The sequence below is a fragment of the Natator depressus genome, chromosome 2 (assembly GCF_965152275.1).
Source record: "Natator depressus isolate rNatDep1 chromosome 2, rNatDep2.hap1, whole genome shotgun sequence".
Taxonomy (NCBI): domain Eukaryota; kingdom Metazoa; phylum Chordata; order Testudines; family Cheloniidae; genus Natator; species Natator depressus.
In genome coordinates, this window is record NC_134235.1 from 3,375,813 (window position 1) to 3,393,963 (window position 18,151).

General features: G+C 56.0%; 1 protein-coding gene and 1 pseudogene across 1 annotated transcript; both read left to right on the forward strand.

Moving 5' to 3' along the window:
• Positions 1 to 758: 758 nt before the first annotated feature.
• LOC141982033 (alanine aminotransferase 1-like) lies at positions 759 to 8,731 on the forward strand. Its single transcript, XM_074943706.1, has 6 exons — positions 759 to 939; positions 1,565 to 1,654; positions 4,178 to 4,286; positions 5,163 to 5,332; positions 6,237 to 6,316; positions 8,595 to 8,731. The coding sequence occupies exons 1-5, from the start codon at positions 818 to 820 to the stop codon at positions 6,313 to 6,315; spliced, it is 570 nt and encodes a 189-aa protein (XP_074799807.1). The 5' UTR covers positions 759 to 817; the 3' UTR covers position 6,316; positions 8,595 to 8,731.
• Positions 8,732 to 14,899: 6,168 nt separating this feature from the next.
• On the forward strand, positions 14,900 to 17,310 carry LOC141982034 (alanine aminotransferase 2-like; annotated as a pseudogene).
• The last annotated feature ends 841 nt before the right edge of the window (positions 17,311 to 18,151 follow it).

The following is an 18,151-nucleotide window of genomic DNA, read 5'->3' on the forward strand; positions in this document are numbered from 1 at the left end:
CAGCACCAAACCACAGGCAGGTGCGGCTCCAGCCCTTGGCTGAGTGACTAGCCGGCTGTGCTGGGGCTGGCCACTGATGGGAGCCATGATCACACACCTGGTCCCAGGCATTATCCAAGTCACGTACGGTGTCTCCGCTGCCCATGGGCCACAGTGAGTCCCCGGGGAGCTGAGCTGGGTCAGAGCTGCGCTGGCCAAGCCTGCCCCGGCCCCCCCAGAACCAGCGAGGGGCCACGCACCATTCGCTAGTGCAGGGATTTTGCAGTGCACTGGGGGATGCCTGGGACACACAGTCCCAGGGGAGGGCTGGTCACAGCCGTGGGGCAGGCAGGCCCTGGGCCAGCCCTTGCCGAGGGGGAAGCAGACCCACGGGAGGGCATTGCAAAGCCCCCTGTGCAGAGCAGCGCCCAGGGGCAAGGACTCAGGCCCACCTAGAGCTGTAATGCCCCGAGTGTCCCCAAGGGGGCAGCATCTTCCCCTTGGTGTAAAGCATCCATGGTGCTGTGGGGGCCCTGGCCAGGAAGGATGCTCGGGCGTGTTGCAGGGGGCTGCTCCGTGCAGGGGGCTGGCTGGAGCCGAGCCTGTGGCCCCTGCCCTGTGCAGTGCTCTGGGGGAGGCAGTGCTAATGGCAAACCCAGCAGTGCCGGAGCTGAGGGCATCTCTCGGGCTCATTAACGAGTAACCCAAAGGGCCACCTTTGTCCTCTGGTGGGGGAAGGTGAATTGGACCTTCGAGCCGGGCCCGCCCCCCCCAGGCAGGGCTTTCGGCAGCCCTGCAGCGAGGCAGGCAGCAGCCCCGCTGTGCGCCCAGCGCAGGGATGGCGGCGCGGAGGAAGGTCCTGACCCTGGACTCCGTGAACCCGCACGTCAAAGGCACCAGGCTCCCCACGCTGGGGCCCCTGCTGGAGAGGGCCTCGCAGATCCAGCGCCAGCTGGGCAAGTGAGGGGCATTTTGGGAAAGTGGTCGGGGTATTCTGGGCACTGGGGGGCACATGTCCTGGGTCCTGGCTGCGGGCGCTGGAAGTGCGGGTCTCTGCTGAACAGTGGCTCCAGCACCGGCCCCCTGGGCGGCCTGTTTGCTGCCCTTGCTGAACCCAGGGCACCGTTGCCTGCGTGGCCAGCCAGAGGGTGGCCTGTGGACCTGCCAGCGCCACTGCCCCCGGGCATCGAGCGTCCCGCAGCCCAGCCCTGCCCTGGTGGGCCTTGGCAACCGGTTCGGTCAGTCTCACCTGGGCAGGGCCAGTCCCCAGCTCCCTGCTCTCTCACTGGGCCGGCCCTGCGGGGCTCAGGGGGCCAGCCCCTAGCTCCCTGCCCCGATCCAGTCACCCCCCTCACATCTCCCCCGGGGGGGTGCACCAGCCTGGCTAGAAGAAAGGGGCTGCAGGGTGAGGGTGAATCTGGGCCAGCCAACCTGTGCCAGAGCTGCCTAGGGGGAGAAGGGCAAATTCAGCCTGTGCTGGGGAGCCTGTCTCCAGGGGAAGGGCGGGGAGGGTCCAGCTCTGGTAACGATGGCTCAAAGCCCCCCTGATCCGCCCCGGTGGGGGCACTTTGCTCTCTGCCCCCAGGGAGAGGAGAAGCCCTTCCGGGAGGTCATCTGGTGCCACTCGAGGGACCCCCACGCTGCAGGCCGAGGACCCATCACCTTCCTACGCCAGGTGAGGAGCAAGGATCCCCCTTATAGCCCCTGTGGAGAGCAGAGACCAGCAGGACCCGCTGGGATGCCCCCCACACCCATTCCTGCCACACCCCGAGTGGGAGGGAGCAGCTAGCAGGAAAGCCCCAGCCAGGTTTTCCCCCGCCCAGCTGCAATGCAGACAGCAGCCTCCTGCCCATCCCTGCCCTTGGCGCCATGCAGTGCCCCGAGCCATTCTCAGACTCAGGGGCACAGACCTGGGCCCTGGGGAGCTGCACAAAGCCAGCGACCAGCAGCCCCTGCCCTGGGGAGACCAGCTGAAATAGCAAGACATGCAAAGGGCAAGAGGGGAAACTGAGGCCCACAGTCACCGAGCTGCAGAGCTCAGGGTCATCCTGAGCATGAGCTTCCCCTACCTGTATGAGCTACCACCCATGTCATTGAGTGTCTTTATGAGTCCCCCCCCATGAGCACCCCACAGCATACACGTCCCCCTCTCTAAGCCCCTGGCCTTCCTCTGCCAGCTTCCATCGGAGCATCCCAACACAGAGGACAAGCCCTGGAGTGAAAGTCATCCCCATGTGGAGACCTAGCCTTGCGTGAGTCCTAATTCAGCCCTCAGACTCAGGCTTGAGTGGTGGCCTTGTGCCAAACACCCCCACCCCCACCCCCCAGTGCACTAGGCCTGGCAGGAAGGGGGAGTGAGCCCAAGGCCACGTGAGTCACATGGGGATGCAGGAGACTCAAGCCCAGATCCCATGACTCCCAGCCCCGGGCCCGACCCCCCCCCGATCCTCTGCCTGACCCCAATGCCACAGCTTGGGCCGGTTCCTGTCTGTGAGACCATGGAGGCCAGGAGAGCCCCCCGACTGGCTCCACATCGGAGTTTATCCCTTAGTAGCTAATTGGGTCCTCATTCATTGTATAGCCTGCGCAAGCCCTCCCTTAGACTCCCTACTCTGGCCACCGGGTGGCGCTCACGCGCCACAGTGCGAGGGGCTGTGTGGCTTTACAGCACTGAGGGTGCTCTGGGCAGGAGTTAGGATGGCTAGTGATCTCGACTGGGGCAAAGCCATGGGGCCAATCCGGCCGGCCGCTGCACTGCGCCTAGTGGGACACTAGCCGAAGGCCGTGCACGGAGCCCCTCGACAGGGCATGCTCCCCTGCTGTGCGGTCCTCGGAGCAGGGAGGGCATCAGATCGGCTGCCCTGGAGCTGGCCGCGGCTCCGGCATCCCCTGCGGCCCTACAACGGACCAATGGCCCCAGGATCCTGCCCCTGAGTAATGGCCAATACCAGACGCGAAGCGCCCAGAAGCTGTAATGATGGGCATTGTCAGGGTTCCCTTCCCCACCCTGAACTCTGGGGTACAGACGTGGGGACCCGCACGAACAACCCCCTAAGCTTATTTCTACCATCTTAGGTTAAAAATTCCCCAAGGCACAAATCCCTTTTGTCCTTGGACGGTATTACCGCCACCGCCAAGTGATTTAAACAAACATTCAGGGAGGGCCACTTGGAGCCCTATTCCCTCCCCCCCAGAATATCCCCCCAAGCCCTTACACCCCCTTTCCTGGGGAGGCTTGAGAATAATATCCTAACCAATTGGTTTTAAAGTGAGCACATATCAACCCCCCCCGGGTCTTAGGACACTGAAAATCAATCAGGTTCTTGAAAGAAGAATTTTATTTAAAGACTCCTGGTCAGGGACCGATGTACGTCAGCCAGGGTTTGCAGTGACACCCCGAACAGAGCAGGATTTATTAGCCAAGGGGCACCCGGCCTCTCAAGTCCTTAGGTCAGCAGAGAAATGCAAAGGTGAAGGGCTGTCACCTCCAGTTTGGCACCGTCTCTGTCCGTCCCTGGGGGGAGCTGCTGTGTCTCTCCAAGGGGCAGCCCTTGCCCCAGCTGCCTGCCCCCTTTGCTCCCCAGCTCAAGGCCCTTGCTCTGTGGTCCTGCAGCCAGGTGGGGGAATCTCCTCCCTCCTGTCCCGGACCTGCACTGACGGGAGCTGGTCCTAGCCAGTCCTGAATGACCCATTGGTACCACCCCAGACGCTTACCTCACATGACCCCCACCCCAGGTCTCCTGCTTTGCCCAGGAGCATTTTAACCTTTCTGCAGCCACAGGGGAGTAAATCCCTGTCAGGTGCAGCCCTGCCCTGCTTCAGTCCTAGAGATCGGCCAGACCATTCCCAGCCCTCACCACGCAATGCTCTGCCACGACAGGGGCTTCCTAGCCCCCAGCTGGGGTGACCAGATAATCTCACCATGGGGGAGGGGAGGGAATGGGGCACCTTTCGGGGGGGGTGGGTAGGAGGGAGCTGGGTCCAGTCTAAGGGCTGAATGTCCCACCCTCCCTTGCTGGCTGATCCGCCCCTGATTGCGGGGGGCTGGCTGCTTGGGAGGGCTGGGGGCTGAATGCAGGGAAAGGGGTGTTTTCCAAAGGGCACTCGGCTGGGCGTGGCTCTTGGTGCGCTGGGCTGTCAGTCACCTTCGCTCCATTCCACCCCGTGCGCTGACTGTCTCTGGGCTCTGCCGTTACAGGTGGCTGCCATCTGCGCTTACCCAGAGCTGCTGCATGCCGACTCCGTGCCATGGGACGCCGAGCAGCGAGCCAGCCGCATCCTGCCGGAGCTGCACAGCTCCAGTGCGGGTACCTGAGCACCGCAGCCTCCGTCGGGATAGACCTTGCCCTGGGAGCGGGGCCTCCGGGCCCCGCCGCGCCCTGGAGTTGCGGCTGAAACCTTCCGAGAGAGGGGCCATTAGTGCCAGCTGTGGGGTGGGGGAGGCAGTGCACTGGGCCCCATCTGCGTTCCCCCCGGGCCATCGACTGGCCGTGAACAGAGCTGGGGGGCCTTCCCCGTGGCTGATCCAGAGCATTTTGCCGGTGGAGGCACTGGCGGTGGTGGAGGCTGTGTGGCACAGAGTGGGGGGCTCTGCCAGGACCTGTGGGCTGGCTGACTGCCCCTGGTTCTGGGGGCAGAAGGAGCGGGAGGGTCCTTGCTCTTTGCCGTTCAGCGGCAGAGTCTGTACCTGACGCTGGGCTGGGTCCTTCTCCCAAGGAGCGTATAACATGGAGTACGTCACCGCTGCCATCCCCCAGAGGGTGGCCCGCTACCTGGAGAGGAGAGACGGGGGCATCCGGTGCGACCCCAGTGTCACGGAGTCCCTGGGCGATGCTCTGGAACTGCTCCCCATGAAGCCAGTCAGGACTCCGGGGAAGTCTCCTCTCTGGGAGCAGCCTGTCTGCAGGACACACAGCTCACACAGCTTCCACCTTCCTGGGTCTGACCCCGGAGCATTCAGCCTCCTCTGCCCCTCCGTGCGCTTCCCACAGCAAGTCCGCTCATGCGGGGCTCCTGGGGAAACCAGAGGGTCCTGCACCCCAACTTCACAGTCAGACGTGACTCTCAGCAGGCCCATCAGCAGAGAGGGTCCCACCCAGAAGGTCCTGCCAGCCCTTGTCCTCCCTCGCCCCAGTGGTGTTGCGTGAGCCCGGGGCAGCCTGTGCTCTCTCTTCCTCCTCCAGGATTTCCTCTCCCTGGTGGTCAATGAGCAGGACCCCGGGAGGGCGGGCATGCTGCTGCCGGTGCCCGGGCACCCTCTCTATGCGGACGCTGTCGCGCTGGCCGGTGCCATCGGGGTGCAGTACCACCTGGACGAGGAGGGCGGCTGGGTTCTGGACGTTGGGGAGATCAGGTGGGTGCTTGGCCAAGCCAGGGGGTACTGCACCCCCAAAGTGCTGTGTGTCATCAACCCCGGGTACCCGACGGGTGAGTCAGAGAGAGCGGCCCCCTGCCCCACCCTGCCCTCATCAGCTCTCCTCCAATGTGCCCCGGGATGCTGGGGAGCAGGCAGCCTGACCCTGCTGTGGGCCCCGCAGGGAACCCACCTTGGGGATCTGCTGGGCTCTTCCCCGTAACTGCTGCACCATGGCACCCAGACGCCAGGCCCTGGTTCACCCAGCGCTGCCCCGCCCAGGAGGAGAGCCCAGTGGGGCCAGGGCCCACAGCACGGGGTGGGAGATCACAGCCAGGGCCGTCAATGCACAGAGCCTCTTTGGGGCAGGACGGAAAGGCCATAGCACACTCCGGCTGCTCAGACACAGGCCCTTGGCACGGAGCAGACCCTGTTCCCCGGCCTGCCTTGCCTGGGTGACGTATCAGCCAGGAGACAGAGGGGCAAGAAATGGCTGTGAAAGCTTTGTGGGGCAGGGGAGGGAGGCAGCACCCAGCACCAGCAACACACCCTGCTGGCTGTGGGGGGCAGGGGCCCTGGCTGGTAGGGCAAGCGGGCAGCAGCAGCCCTGGCTCACAGGGAAAACTGGGCAGGAGGGGGGACTGCGTAGCAGGGCCCCAGCCGGCAGCTGAGGGGTAGAAGGGGTTCTCAGCAGGTGGTGTTGGCTGGAACGATCGGGGCGGGAGCGGCCAGGCCAGGCTGGCAGGATGGCTCCACACCTGACTCAGTCCCGGCCTTGGCAGACCGGGCGACCCCACCCTCTGCCGGGGGCTCCTGGATCTCGGCCTTCTCCAGGGTCACTGTGTGACGAGGCCAGGATCAAAGGGGCCCGGGGACCCCTCACCCACCTTACTTGTGCCTGCAGGCCAGGTGGTGAGCAGGAGGCACCTGCAGGATGTTCTTCACCTGGCTGCCCAGGAGAGGCTGCTCCTGCTGGCGGATGAGGTGGGTGCCTGGCCGCCCCTGGTATCCGGTACCCTTGGGGAGGGAGTGCAGCACCATGTGGGGGCGGGGAGCTGGGAGAACAGCCCTTAGCCACTGGCTGCGTGTTGGGGGGGTCCAACTGGAGGAGCTGGTGTTAAGCACCCTGCCCTGCCCTCCATCCCCAGGAAGCACCCTGACCCCTCTCCATGGTTACCCGCAAACTGCAGGGCACCCACCCTTTCCCAGTTCCTAGGGCTCTGGGTGAAAGGCACCTACCTGTACCCAGCTCCTAGGGCTCAAGGCCACCCATACCCACCCATACCCTTACCCAGTTCCTAGGGCCAGAGCTGTCCCTAGGGTAGGGCAAATCAGGGCAACTGCTCCGGGCCCCACGCTTTGGGGGCCCCCGCAGGCCGGTGCGATTGGCTGGCGCGGTTGGTCCCCGGAAGAGACGAATCCGTCACTTCCGCCCCGGGCCCCGCATCCCCTAAGGACGGCCCTGCCTAGGGCTCAGGGCGTACTCTTCTGTGGGTTTACAGGATCTTCTACCAGTGAAAGAGCCTCACACAGTCATATCCTTAACCTCTATTGATTAACAATCACAAAACAGAACACACACGCTCCCCGCTCCCAAGGAGACAGATGAACTTTTCCTGCTGGCCAGTCAGGATCAGGTCATCCGGGGACTCGGTGTTGAGGTCTGGTAGCTCTGCTCTTGGGCTGTGTGACAGAGCAGGGAATGGGGAGGATTGACCAGGGGATGCCGTCTAGTTCTGCTGGGACTGTCTGCATGGGGGGATGGGAGAGCAGGGGATGAACCACTGGAGTGAGGAGACCTGAGCCTGTCACCTGAGCTGGGGGGAGGGGTGGACCCAGGTGACACCTTTGGCCGTGAAACTGGACAAAGGCTGGAGGAGAAGCCGGGTGGAGGAGGAGTGAGACGGGGGGGCGGGGTTGGTTTCAGTTTTGGGCTGGGTGGTCGAATGAAGGGAACCCCAAGGCTGGGGTCTAAGCTCCCTGCCCCCCAGAAGGACTTGACTGAGGGGTCCTGGTTGTACCCACAAGCTCTGTTTTAGACTGTGTTCCTATTGTCCAATAAACCTTCCGTTTTACTGGTTGGCGAATCATGGTGAATCCAGGAAGAGGGGTGCAGGGCCTGGACTCCCCCCCACTCCGTGACAGGCTGTGTCCTGGAGTTGGTTCCAAAGAACTTCCTTTTGGACCCCAGTTTATACAGTGAAACTTGAGTCCTGCTTAGGTTCAACTTAACCAATCATTTTACTAAAGTATTACAAAATAATTCTTTGACCAATCCTAGCCCATTATGAAACAGTTCTTTAACCAATCATACCCCACCACACTAGTTGATTTACACCTTGCAAAATTAGTTATGCAACAGACAAGAGCAATCAAAGAACTGGACAGAGACCACACAGATAAACACTAGAGAAGTGGGGCCCATAAAACCAAAACAATAAAGAAGTAGAGATTTCACACCCACAGCTGTTGAGGAGTGAGTCCTTGCCAGACAGAATGCTGTCTAACAAAGTTTTCTTTAAACATCGACTTAAGAGATTCCTTGCTTATCTGGTGGCAGTGGGTACTATTAGGAGGGACACCTTCTGAACAGCCTGATATCATAGAATCATAGAAGATCAGGGTTGGAAGGGACCTCAGAAGGTTTAGTTCCACCCGCTGCTCAAAGCAGGACCAATCCCAACTAAATCATCTCAGCCAGGGCTTTGTCAAGCCTGACCTTAAAAACTTCCAAGGAAGGAGATTCCACCACCTCCCTAGGGAACCCATTCCAGTGCTTCACCACCCTCCTAGGGAAATAGTGTTTCCTAATATCCAACCTAGACCTCCCCCACGGCAACTTGAGACCATTACTCCTTGTTCTGTCATCTGCCACCACTGAGAACAGCCGAGCTCCATTCTCTTGGGAACCCCCCTTCAGGTAGTTGAAGGCTGCTATCAAATCCCCCCTCATTCTTCTCTTCTGCCAGCTAAATAACCCCAGTTCCCTCAGCCTCTCCTCATAAGTCATGTACCCCAGCCCCCTAATCATTTTCATTGCCCTCCGCTGGACTCTCTCCAATTTGTCCACACTATGATAGGACATTGTTTTGATATGGTTTAGATGGATGTGACTTTCTGCTTCTTGGCTCATGGCTGCTGCTGTCCTAATGTGGCTGCGGACAAAGGCCTCAGACCTGACACCATCCTTGGTGGGCAGCACGCTGGGCTCCTCTCTCCCCCGCGCCAGGTGTCGGCCTGATCCTCCTCTCTGTCCCGGCAGGTTCACCAGGACAGCGTGTTCACCCTGGACTCCCCCTTCCTCTCCTTTAAGCGGGTTCTGTGTGAGCTAGGCCCGGCAGTCTCCAGTGTGGTGCAGCTGATCTCCTTCTACTCCGCCTCCAAGGGCTTTGCCGCAGAGTGACTGTACCCCCTGCTGCCAGGCCTGGAAATGCCCCTTCTCCCCCTGTGGATGCTCCAGATGGTGGGTCCTTCCCTGGCTAGTCTCCTCATGCAAGGACCCCGACCCCACTCTGAGATTATGGGGTTCATGTGCCCCTTCGCCACAGTGCCATGGAAGATAGGTGCATCAAAGGCTATTAGCCAGGATGGGCAGGGATGATGTCCCTAGCCTCTGTTTGCCAGCAGCTGGGAATGGGCAACAGGAGATGGATCACTTCATGGTAACCTGTCTGTTCATTCCCTCTGGGGCACCTGCCATTGGCCACTGCCAGAGGACAGGATCCTGGGCTTGATGGACCTTTGGTCTGGCCCAGTATGGCCGATCTTATGTTCTTATGCCACCCCCAGGATTACTCGGGTATGGGCAGCTCCTGCCCCAGCACATACAAAATCATTGGCCTTTCTTTGGCACATGGGCTGCAATGCCAGCCGGGAGGGCAAGTCGGTGATGCCAGTGAGAGAGTAGGGTCCCCCGTCATGGTCAGCTCAGGGATGCAGATTGCAAAGCCAGTCAGGGACAAGTGCCATCCAGGGCAGAGCCCGTGATGCAGTTGTAATTGTTCTGACTCTCAGTGCTGGCGTGCCCCAGACCCATAGGGTGCCAGCGTGCCAGGTGTACTGTGACCCGGAGGCAAACCCTGTCGGTGCTTCAGCAAAAAACCAGTTGGAGAACACTTCCATCTCTCTGGTCACTCGATTACAGACCTAAAAGTGGCAATTCTTCAACAAAAAACTTCAAAACCAGACTCCAACGAGAGACTGCTGAATCGGAATTAATTTGCAAACTGGATACAATTAACTTAGGCTTGAATAGAGACTGGGAGTGGATGGGTCATTACACAAAGTAAAACTATTTTCCCATGTTTATCCTCCCCCCCCCTCCCCGCGCTGTTCCTCAGACGTTCTTGTCAACTGCTGGAAATGGCCCACCTTGATTATCACTGCAAAAGGTTCCCCTCTCGCCCCCCCGCCCCCCATGGCTCTCCTGCTGGTAATAGCTCACCTTTCCTGATCACTCTGGTTACAGTCTGTATGGTAACACCCATTGTTTCATGTTCTCTGTGTATATAAATCTCCCCACTGTATTTTCCACTGAATGCATCCAATGAAGTGAGCTGTAGCTGACGAAAGCTTATGCTCTAATAAATTTGTTAGTCTCTAAGGTGCCACAAGTCCTCCTTTTCTTTTTTCAAGGAACCAAAGGACACGAAGAGAAGAAATTCTTGAATTGCCTCTTCACCCATGCTAGGAGCCTGGGTAACAGACAAGATGACTTGGAATTGTTCATTCAGGAGCATAAATGTGACCTAGTTGGTATTTCTGAAACGTGCTGAGCTGAGTCCCATGACTGGAATGTTAAAATCGATGGTTTTGACCTATTTAGGAGAGCTCAAGTGGGCCAAAGGGAAGGGGGAGTGGTACTCCCTGTCAAAAATGGCACCATCTGTTTGTGAGTCACTGTTAACTCAGAAGAAAATGATCTTGAATGCTTATGGATCAATGTCCTAATAGATAAAGCACAAGATGGGGTACTAGCTACTGTCTGCTACATGCCATCAAATCACACTAGGGAACTGGATGACCTGCTCCTTACCCATCCATCTGTAATGTAGGAAAAAACGGTGTGTGATCATGGGGGACTTCAATCTGAGCGACATATGCTGAAGGTCTCATGCTGCCAGTACTAAAACATTCTTGGAATTTCTAAACATTATAGATGACAATTTCCTAACTCAAAAAGCGTTGCAGCCAACGGAGAGAATTATTAGACCTTGTCCTAACAGATAAAGAGGAACTGATCACAGAACTAAAAGTTAATGGTAGCTTAGGTACAAGTGACTTGACTGGATCACATTGATAATGTACAAGCAGAATAAAGTCTAGACCACTCATGTATATAAAAATCCAAAATCACACCATTGAGGAAGAAGGCCATGGTGTTTGAAAAAAACAACCTGGATTATAGTGGAAGTGAAGGCAGCTGTAAAAAATAAAAAAATATATATACAATAAATGGAAGAAAGGGGAAACTGATAGTACTGAATATAAATCAGGAGTTAGGAATTGTAGAAAATTGATAAGGGAAGCAAAGGGACACAAGGAGAACTCTAAGGCCAGCAGGGTTAAAGACAATAAGAAGGAGTTTTTAAATATATTAGGAACAAAAATAATCCTCACAACAGTATTGGTCTATTGCTAGATGGAAATGGTAGAACTATCAATAATAATGCAGAAAAAGTGGAACTGTTCAATAAATATTTCTGTTCTGAATTTGGGGAAAAAACAAATGATACACTCTCATCATACAGTGGTGACAACATCCTTCATTCCACTAGTATCTCTGGAGGATGTTAAACAGAAGGTAATAAAGTCAGACATTTTAAAATCAGCAGGTCCAGATAACTTTCATCCAAGAGTTTACAAAGAGCTGGATGAGGAGCTCACTGAACCATTAATGTTGATTTTCAGTAAGTTTTGGAACACTTGGGAAGTTCCGGAAGACTGAAAGAGAGCTAATGTTGTGCCAGTTTTTTAAAAGGATAAACAGGATGACTTGGATGATTATAGGCCTGTCAGCTTGACATTGGTCCCAGGCAAGATGGTGGAACAGCTGATATGGGACTCAATTGATAAATAATGAAAGGAGGGTAATATAATTAATGCAAATCAAAATGGGTTTATGGAAAATAGATCATGTCATACTAACTTGATATCTTTTTGATGAGATTACAAGTTTGGTTGATCAAGGTAATAGTGTTGACATAATACACTTAGCATTTGACTTGGTATCACACAGCATTTTGATTGAAAAACTAGAATGATATAAAATTAACCTGGTGCCCATTAAATGGATTAAAAACTGGTTAACTGATAGATCTCAAAATGTAACTGTAAACGGGGAATTATCATTGAGTGGGTCCCTCAGAGATTGCTTCTTGGCCCAATGCTATTTAACATTTTTATCAGTGACCTGGAAGAAACCATAAAATCATCACTGATAAAGTTTGCAGATGACACAAAAATTGGGGAAGTGGTATAGAACCATAGAATATCAGGGTTGGAAGGGACCTCAGGAGGTCATCTAGTCCCACCCTCTGCTCAAAGCAGGACCAATCCCCAACTAAATCATCCCCTCCAGGGCTTTGTCAAGGCTGACCTTAAAAACTTCTAAGGAAGGAGATTCCACCACCTCCCTAGGTAACGCATTCCAGTGTTTCACCACCCTCCTAGTGAAAAAGTTTTTCCTAATATCCAACCTAAACCTCCCCCACTGCAACTTGAGACCATTACTCCTTGTTCTGTCATCTGCTACCACTGAGAACAGTCTCGATCCATCTTCTTTGGAACGCCCTTTCAGGTAGTTGAAAGCAGCTATCAAATCCCCCCTCATTCTTCTCTTCTGCAGACTAAACAATCCCAGTTCCCTCAGCCTCTCCTCATAAATCATGTGTTCCAGTCCCCTAATCATTTTTGTTGCCCTCCGCTGGACGTTTTCCAATTTTTCCACATCCTTCTTGTAGTGTGGGGCCCAAAACTGGACTCAGTACTCCAGATGAGGCCTCACCAATGTGCAATAGAGGGGAACGATCACGTCCCTCGATCTGCTGGCAATGCTCCTACTTATACATCCCCAAATGCCATTGGCCTTCTTGGCAACAAGGGCACACTGTTGACTCATATCCAGCTTCTCGTCCACTGTACCCCCTAGGTCCTTTTCTGCAGAACTGCTGCCGAGCCATTCGGTCCCGAGTCTGTAGCGGTGCATTGGATTCTTCCGTCCTAAGTGCAGGACTCTGCACTTGTCCTTGTTGAACCTCATCAGATTTCTTTTGGCCCAATCCTCTAATTTGTCTAGGTCCCTCTGTATCCTATCCCTACCCTCCAGCATATCTACCTCTCCTCCCAGTTTAGTGTCATCTGCAAACTTGCTGAGGGTGCAATCCATGCCATCCTCCAGATCATTTATGAAGATATTGAACAAAACCGGCCCGAGGACCGACCCTTGGGGCACTCCACTTGATACCGGCTGCCAACTAGGCATGGAGCCATTGATCACTACCTGTTGAGCCTGACAATCTAGCCAACTTTTTATCCACCTTATAGTCCATTCATCCAGCCCATCCTTCTTTAACTTGCTGGCAAGAATACTGTGGGAGACCGTGTCAAAAGCTTTGCTAAAGTCAAGGAACAACACGTCCACTGCTTTCCCCTCAGCCACAGAGCCAGTTATCTCATCATAGAAGGCAATTAGGTTAGTCACGCATGACTTGCCCTTGGTGAATCCATGCTGACTGTTCCTGATTACTTTGCTCTCCTCTAAGTGCTTCAGAATTGATTCCTTGAGGACCTGCTCCATGATTTTTCCAGGGACTGAGGTGAGGCTGACTGGCCTGTAGTTCCCAGGATTCTCCTCCTTCCCTTTTTTAAAGGTGGGCACTACATTAGCCTTTTTCCAGTCGTCCGGGACTTCCCCCGATCGCCATGAGTTTGAGACTGACAATGAAGAGGCCATATCACTGATATAGAGCGATCTAGACCACTTGGTAAACTGGGTGCAAGCAAACAATTTGTGTTTTAATATGGGAAAATGTAAATGTGTACCTCTGGGAACAAAGAATATAGGCCGTACTTACAGGCTGGGGGTGGTCATGGTGGATAATAAGCTGAATACATGCTCCCAGGGTAACGCTGTGGCCAAAAGAGCAAATGGGATCCTGGGATGCAGAAACAGGGAAATCTCGAGGAGGAGCAGAGAGGTTATGTCACCTCTGTATGTGGCCCTGGTGCGAGCGCTGCTGGAATCCTGGGTCCAGTTCCAGCCTCCACAATTCAAGAAGGATGTTGATAAATTGGAGAGGAGTCAGAGAAGAGCCATGAGAATGATTCCAGGATTGGAAAACCTGCTTACAGGGGTAGACTCAAGGAGCTCCATCTATTTAGCTTAACAAAGAGAAGATTAAGGAATAACTTGATCACACTCTGTAAGTATCTACATGGGTAGGGTGACCAGATGTCCTGATTTTATAGGGACAGTCCCAATTTTGGGGGCTTTTTCTTATATAGGCACCTATTATCCCCCCACCCCCATCCCGATTTTTCACATTTGCTGTCTGGTCACCCTATACATGGGGAACAAATATTTGATAATAGCCTCTTTGATCTAGCTGACTAAGGTCTAACAGCATCCAATAGCTGGAAGCTGAAGCTAGACAAATTCACGCTGGAAATAAGGTGTACGTTTACCAAGGGCAGTGGGGGTTTCTCGATCACTGACAGGGTTTAAATCCAGATGGGCTGTGTTTCTAACAGCTGTGCTCTGGGAATGACCTGGGGGCAGGGCTCTGGCCTGTGTTACACAGGAGGTCTGACTGGCTGATCACAATGGTCCTTTCTGGCCTTGGAGCCTGGGAAGCTAGGAAAGAGAGACAATAGTGGTTCCTATTGGGGTCCCTGCTGGGTGGCCGGGGGAGGGGGACAGAAGTGCCTGGGTGCCCTCTCCAGTCCAGTCTCTATTCCAGCAAATAGGAGCTCCCAGGTTTCCAGGCCAGGCTCAGTTAGCATCTCTCACTGGGACCCCTCTGCACTGGCTCCCTGCCCAGCCATTGCCAACTCTCATAGACCCACACAGACCTGCCCCTGGCACTCACAGCCTGCTCCCCGGCTCCTGCGGCAGCTGGTTCTGCATACAGGTCCCTGGAGTCTGTTCCCTGCACCTGGTGTCCGATCTCCTTTCAGCTCACCACAGAGCCACCGCCCTCCTTCCCCATGGGCGCCTGGGGTCACCGCCCATGGGGTGGCCCCCTCCCATGGGCAGGGGGATGGGCCTGCGTGTTCATCCTAGGGGTCATGGATCAGCAGGGAGGGGGTTGTTTCATCAGGAGACAGATCAAACCAGGGGCACAGATCCTGTAGTGACTGCTGGGGGGGGGCCTAATCCACCCTAGTGCCAATGGGACTTGGGGCAGAATCCTCTCCTAGCACCAACTCCATGGGGAAGAGCCTTGCTGGCAGCTGATGGCACTGACTCTAGAGGTGGAAGAGCCCTGACCAGTCCAGCCCCTTCTACCCAGAAGCCCCCCAGCTGTGCCCCAGGGCTCTGACTCTCAGTGACCGGGGTGCAGGAGTGGGCATGGCCCCTGGAGCTCACCTCTTCTCTGCTCTGGCAGGGGCGGTTTCTGGGCCGGCTTCTTTGAGCCTGTGAACATCGACCCAGCAATCATGAAATGCTTCTGCTCCTGGGGAATGTCCGTCTACCCCCTGATCCTGGGCCAGGTTCTGCTGGATGCCCTGATGGAGCCGCCGCTGCCCGGGGACCCCTCCTGCCGCACCTTTATGGCAGTGGGTGCTGCATGCTGCATGGCAGGGTGGGAGGGATGGGGGAGTGGGGAGGGACACAGCTGCAGGGTGCAGGGAAAGGCGTGCTGGGGGAAAGCAAGGCCGGATGGTCTGGGACTGGGGATGCAGCACCTGAGTTCAGGGGGAGTGGCAGAGACGCTAGGCAGAACATGCCAAGGGCAGGTCCAGAGCACAGGTAAGGGGGGAGGGCACAGGTGGCTCCAGGGCATGGCAGGTGAAGAAGCAAGAGGGCATGGCGCTGAGGGTTGATGCTGGGGCACAGCCGATAGCTGGGGTGTGGCAGAGTCAGGGCGGCTCGAGGGATGCCAGGGTGGTGCCCAGCTCAGGAGGAACCAGTCTCCTCTGCTGCTGAGCTGAGCCCATCAGGCAACGCTTGGCCTGGGGCCGGGGCAGGTGTTGGTGGAGAGCTTGGCCCCCCGAGCTGCTCTGGGGCTGCAGGCTAGTGGTTAGAGCAGCGTCTGACAGCCAGGGCTCCGGGTTCTACCCCTGTCTCTAAGCGGGAGAGGAGTCTAGTGGTTACAGCAAGGAGCAGGACTCCTGGGTTCTAGTCCCAGAGGATAACACCTGCCTCCCCCACTCAGCACTGTGGGTCTCTCTCTCGGCTCCCAGGAGAAGCAGGCAGTGCTGAGCGACCTGGCCCACAAAGCGCAGCTGACCCAGGAGATCTTCAGCCCGCTGCCCGGGATCCGCTGTAACCCCGTGCAGAGCACCGTGTACTCCTTCCCCAGGATCCAGATCCCAGCCAGGGCAGTGCAGGAGGCCCAGGTGAGAACAGGGCATGGAGCAGCCCAGTGGTGGGTGGGGAGCAGGCGTGGCCCAGCCCAGCCAAGAGCATGGGGCGTGACCCTCCTGACACCCTGTCTTCCTCCTAGGCCCTCGGTTTGGAGCCTGATTTCTCTTCTGTCAGAAGCTGCTGGAGGCGACGGGGATCGTGCTGGCCCCAGGGAGCACCTTCGGGCAGCGCCGGGGCACCCACCATGTCAGGTACTGCAGGACGAGGAGTTCCATTTCAGTGACAGGCAACGGGGTCGGGGCAGGTGACAGAGGACAGAGGTGGGGTTTGATTAGGGTGGCAAGGTGGGGTTCAGTGACAGGTGATGGGGTCAGGTTCGGTGATGGCATTTGGTGCTGGAGGCATGGGAACAAGTGAGAAGGAGGGGATGAGAAATGGGGTCGGGTTCAGCGATGGGTCAGGCGTTGGGTGATGGATGACAGGGTGGGGTGGGGAGATGGGGTCAGGGTCAGTGATGGGGTTGGTGATGGAGGCGTGGGGATGGGTGAGAAGGTGGGGTTGGGTGATGGGGTCAAGGCCAGAGATGGGTCAGGGGTTGGGGGATAAGTGACAGGGTGGGGTGGGGAGATGGGCTCAGGGTCAGTGATGAGTTGGGTGATGGGTGACAAGGCAGTGTTGTGTGATGGGGTCAGGGTTAGTGATGGGTTGGGGGGTTGGGTGATGGGGTCAGGGACAGAGATGGGTCAGGGGTTGGGTGATGGGTGACAGGCATTGGGTGACAGGGTCAGGGTCAGTGACGGTTTGGGGGTTGGGGGATGGGTGACAGGCATTGGGTGACAGGGTCAGGGTCAGTGATGGTTTCAGGATTGGGCGATGGGTTAGGAATGAGCTCAGGCTGGCCTCGACTCGTGCCTGGTGCCTACAGCCCAGACGGGGTAAAGTCCCTTAATTGCATCCACAACATGATCCTTTTCATAATCAGGCTTCCCCCATGAATCAGGCCCTGCGCCGCAGGCTCCTGCAGAGCCGAGCCCTCCTGTATCCCTGCACCGGGGCCATTAGAGAGGGAGGCGCACCGGCAGGGACCAGCCGGCCCATCTGCATCTAGGGCCAGGCAGCAGTGCCCCCTACAGCAGCATCCCGGAACTCTGCCCGCTGAGGGTTCAGTGGCCCAGCGACGAGGCTCTCAGCCCTTCTCTTCAGAGGGTCGCTCAGGGAAGAACCCCCAGCCCAGGCAGGAGCGAGGTCTTAGCCCAGCACCTTCTCCCCAGTGACCTTCCCTACCCCTCCTCAGGGTGACGCTGCTGCCCCCAGTGGAGATGCTGAGGATTGTCTTACAAACCACCGCAGACTTCCACTCCCAGTTCCTGCAGCAATATTCCTGAAGAGTGGGTAATTATTCCTGGTAGTTACATTGAAGAAGATGGGGATTAATTTGAGAATTGAAAGGTGGATAAAGAGGAGACTACAATGGACCATACTGAAAGGTGATCTGTCAGGCTGGAGGGAGACTACAGGTGGAGTTCTTCAGGGATCGGTCTTGGGACCAATCATATTTCACATCTTTATTAATGTCCTTGGCACAAAAAGTGGAAGTTTGCTAATAAAATTTGCAGATGACACAAAGTTGGGAGGTATTGTCAATATGGAGGAGGACTGGAATATCATACAAGAAGGTCTGAATGACTTTGAAACCTGGAATAATAGCAATAGGATGAAATTTAATAGTGCAACATGCAAGGTCAGGCACTTAGGGACAAACAAGAATTTTTGCTATAAGCTTATCAGTTGGAAGTGACAGAGGAGGAGAAAGACCTGAGTTGATCACAGGATGACTATGAGCTGCCAATGTGAGGCGACCATGAAAAAGGCGAATGCAGTCCGAGGATGTATCAGGCGAGGTGTTTTCAGTAGAGACAGGGAAGTGTTAGTACCGTTATACAAGGCACTGGTGAGCCCTCATCTGCAACACTGTGTGCAGCTCTGGTCTCCCACATTTAAGAAGGATGAATTCAAACTGGAACAGGTGCAGAGAAGGGCTACTAGGATGATCCGAGGAATGGCAAACCTGTCTTATGAGAGGAGACTCAAGAGCTTGGCTTGTTTAGCCGAACCAAAAGAAGGCTGAGGGGAGATCTGATTGCTCTCTGTAAATACATCAGAGGGATAAATACCAGGGAGGGAGAGAGAGGAGTTATTTGTGTTAAGCACCAATGTGGACACAAGACCAAAGGGATATAAACTGGCCAGCAACAAGTTTAGGCTTGAAATTAGACGAAGGTTTCTAA

Bases quoted from the DNA above. Each gene is read 5' to 3' on its own strand.
- LOC141982033 (XM_074943706.1), top strand. From the start codon at position 818: ATGGCGGCGCGGAGGAAGGTCCTGACCCTGGACTCCGTGAACCCGCAC. The intron at 4,287-5,162 runs GTACCTGAGCAC...TTCCTCCTCCAG, and splicing joins GCTGCACAGCTCCAGTGCGG to GATTTCCTCTCCCTGGTGGT. The intron at 5,333-6,236 runs GTGGGTGCTTGG...TTGTGCCTGCAG, and splicing joins CTGGACGTTGGGGAGATCAG to GCCAGGTGGTGAGCAGGAGG.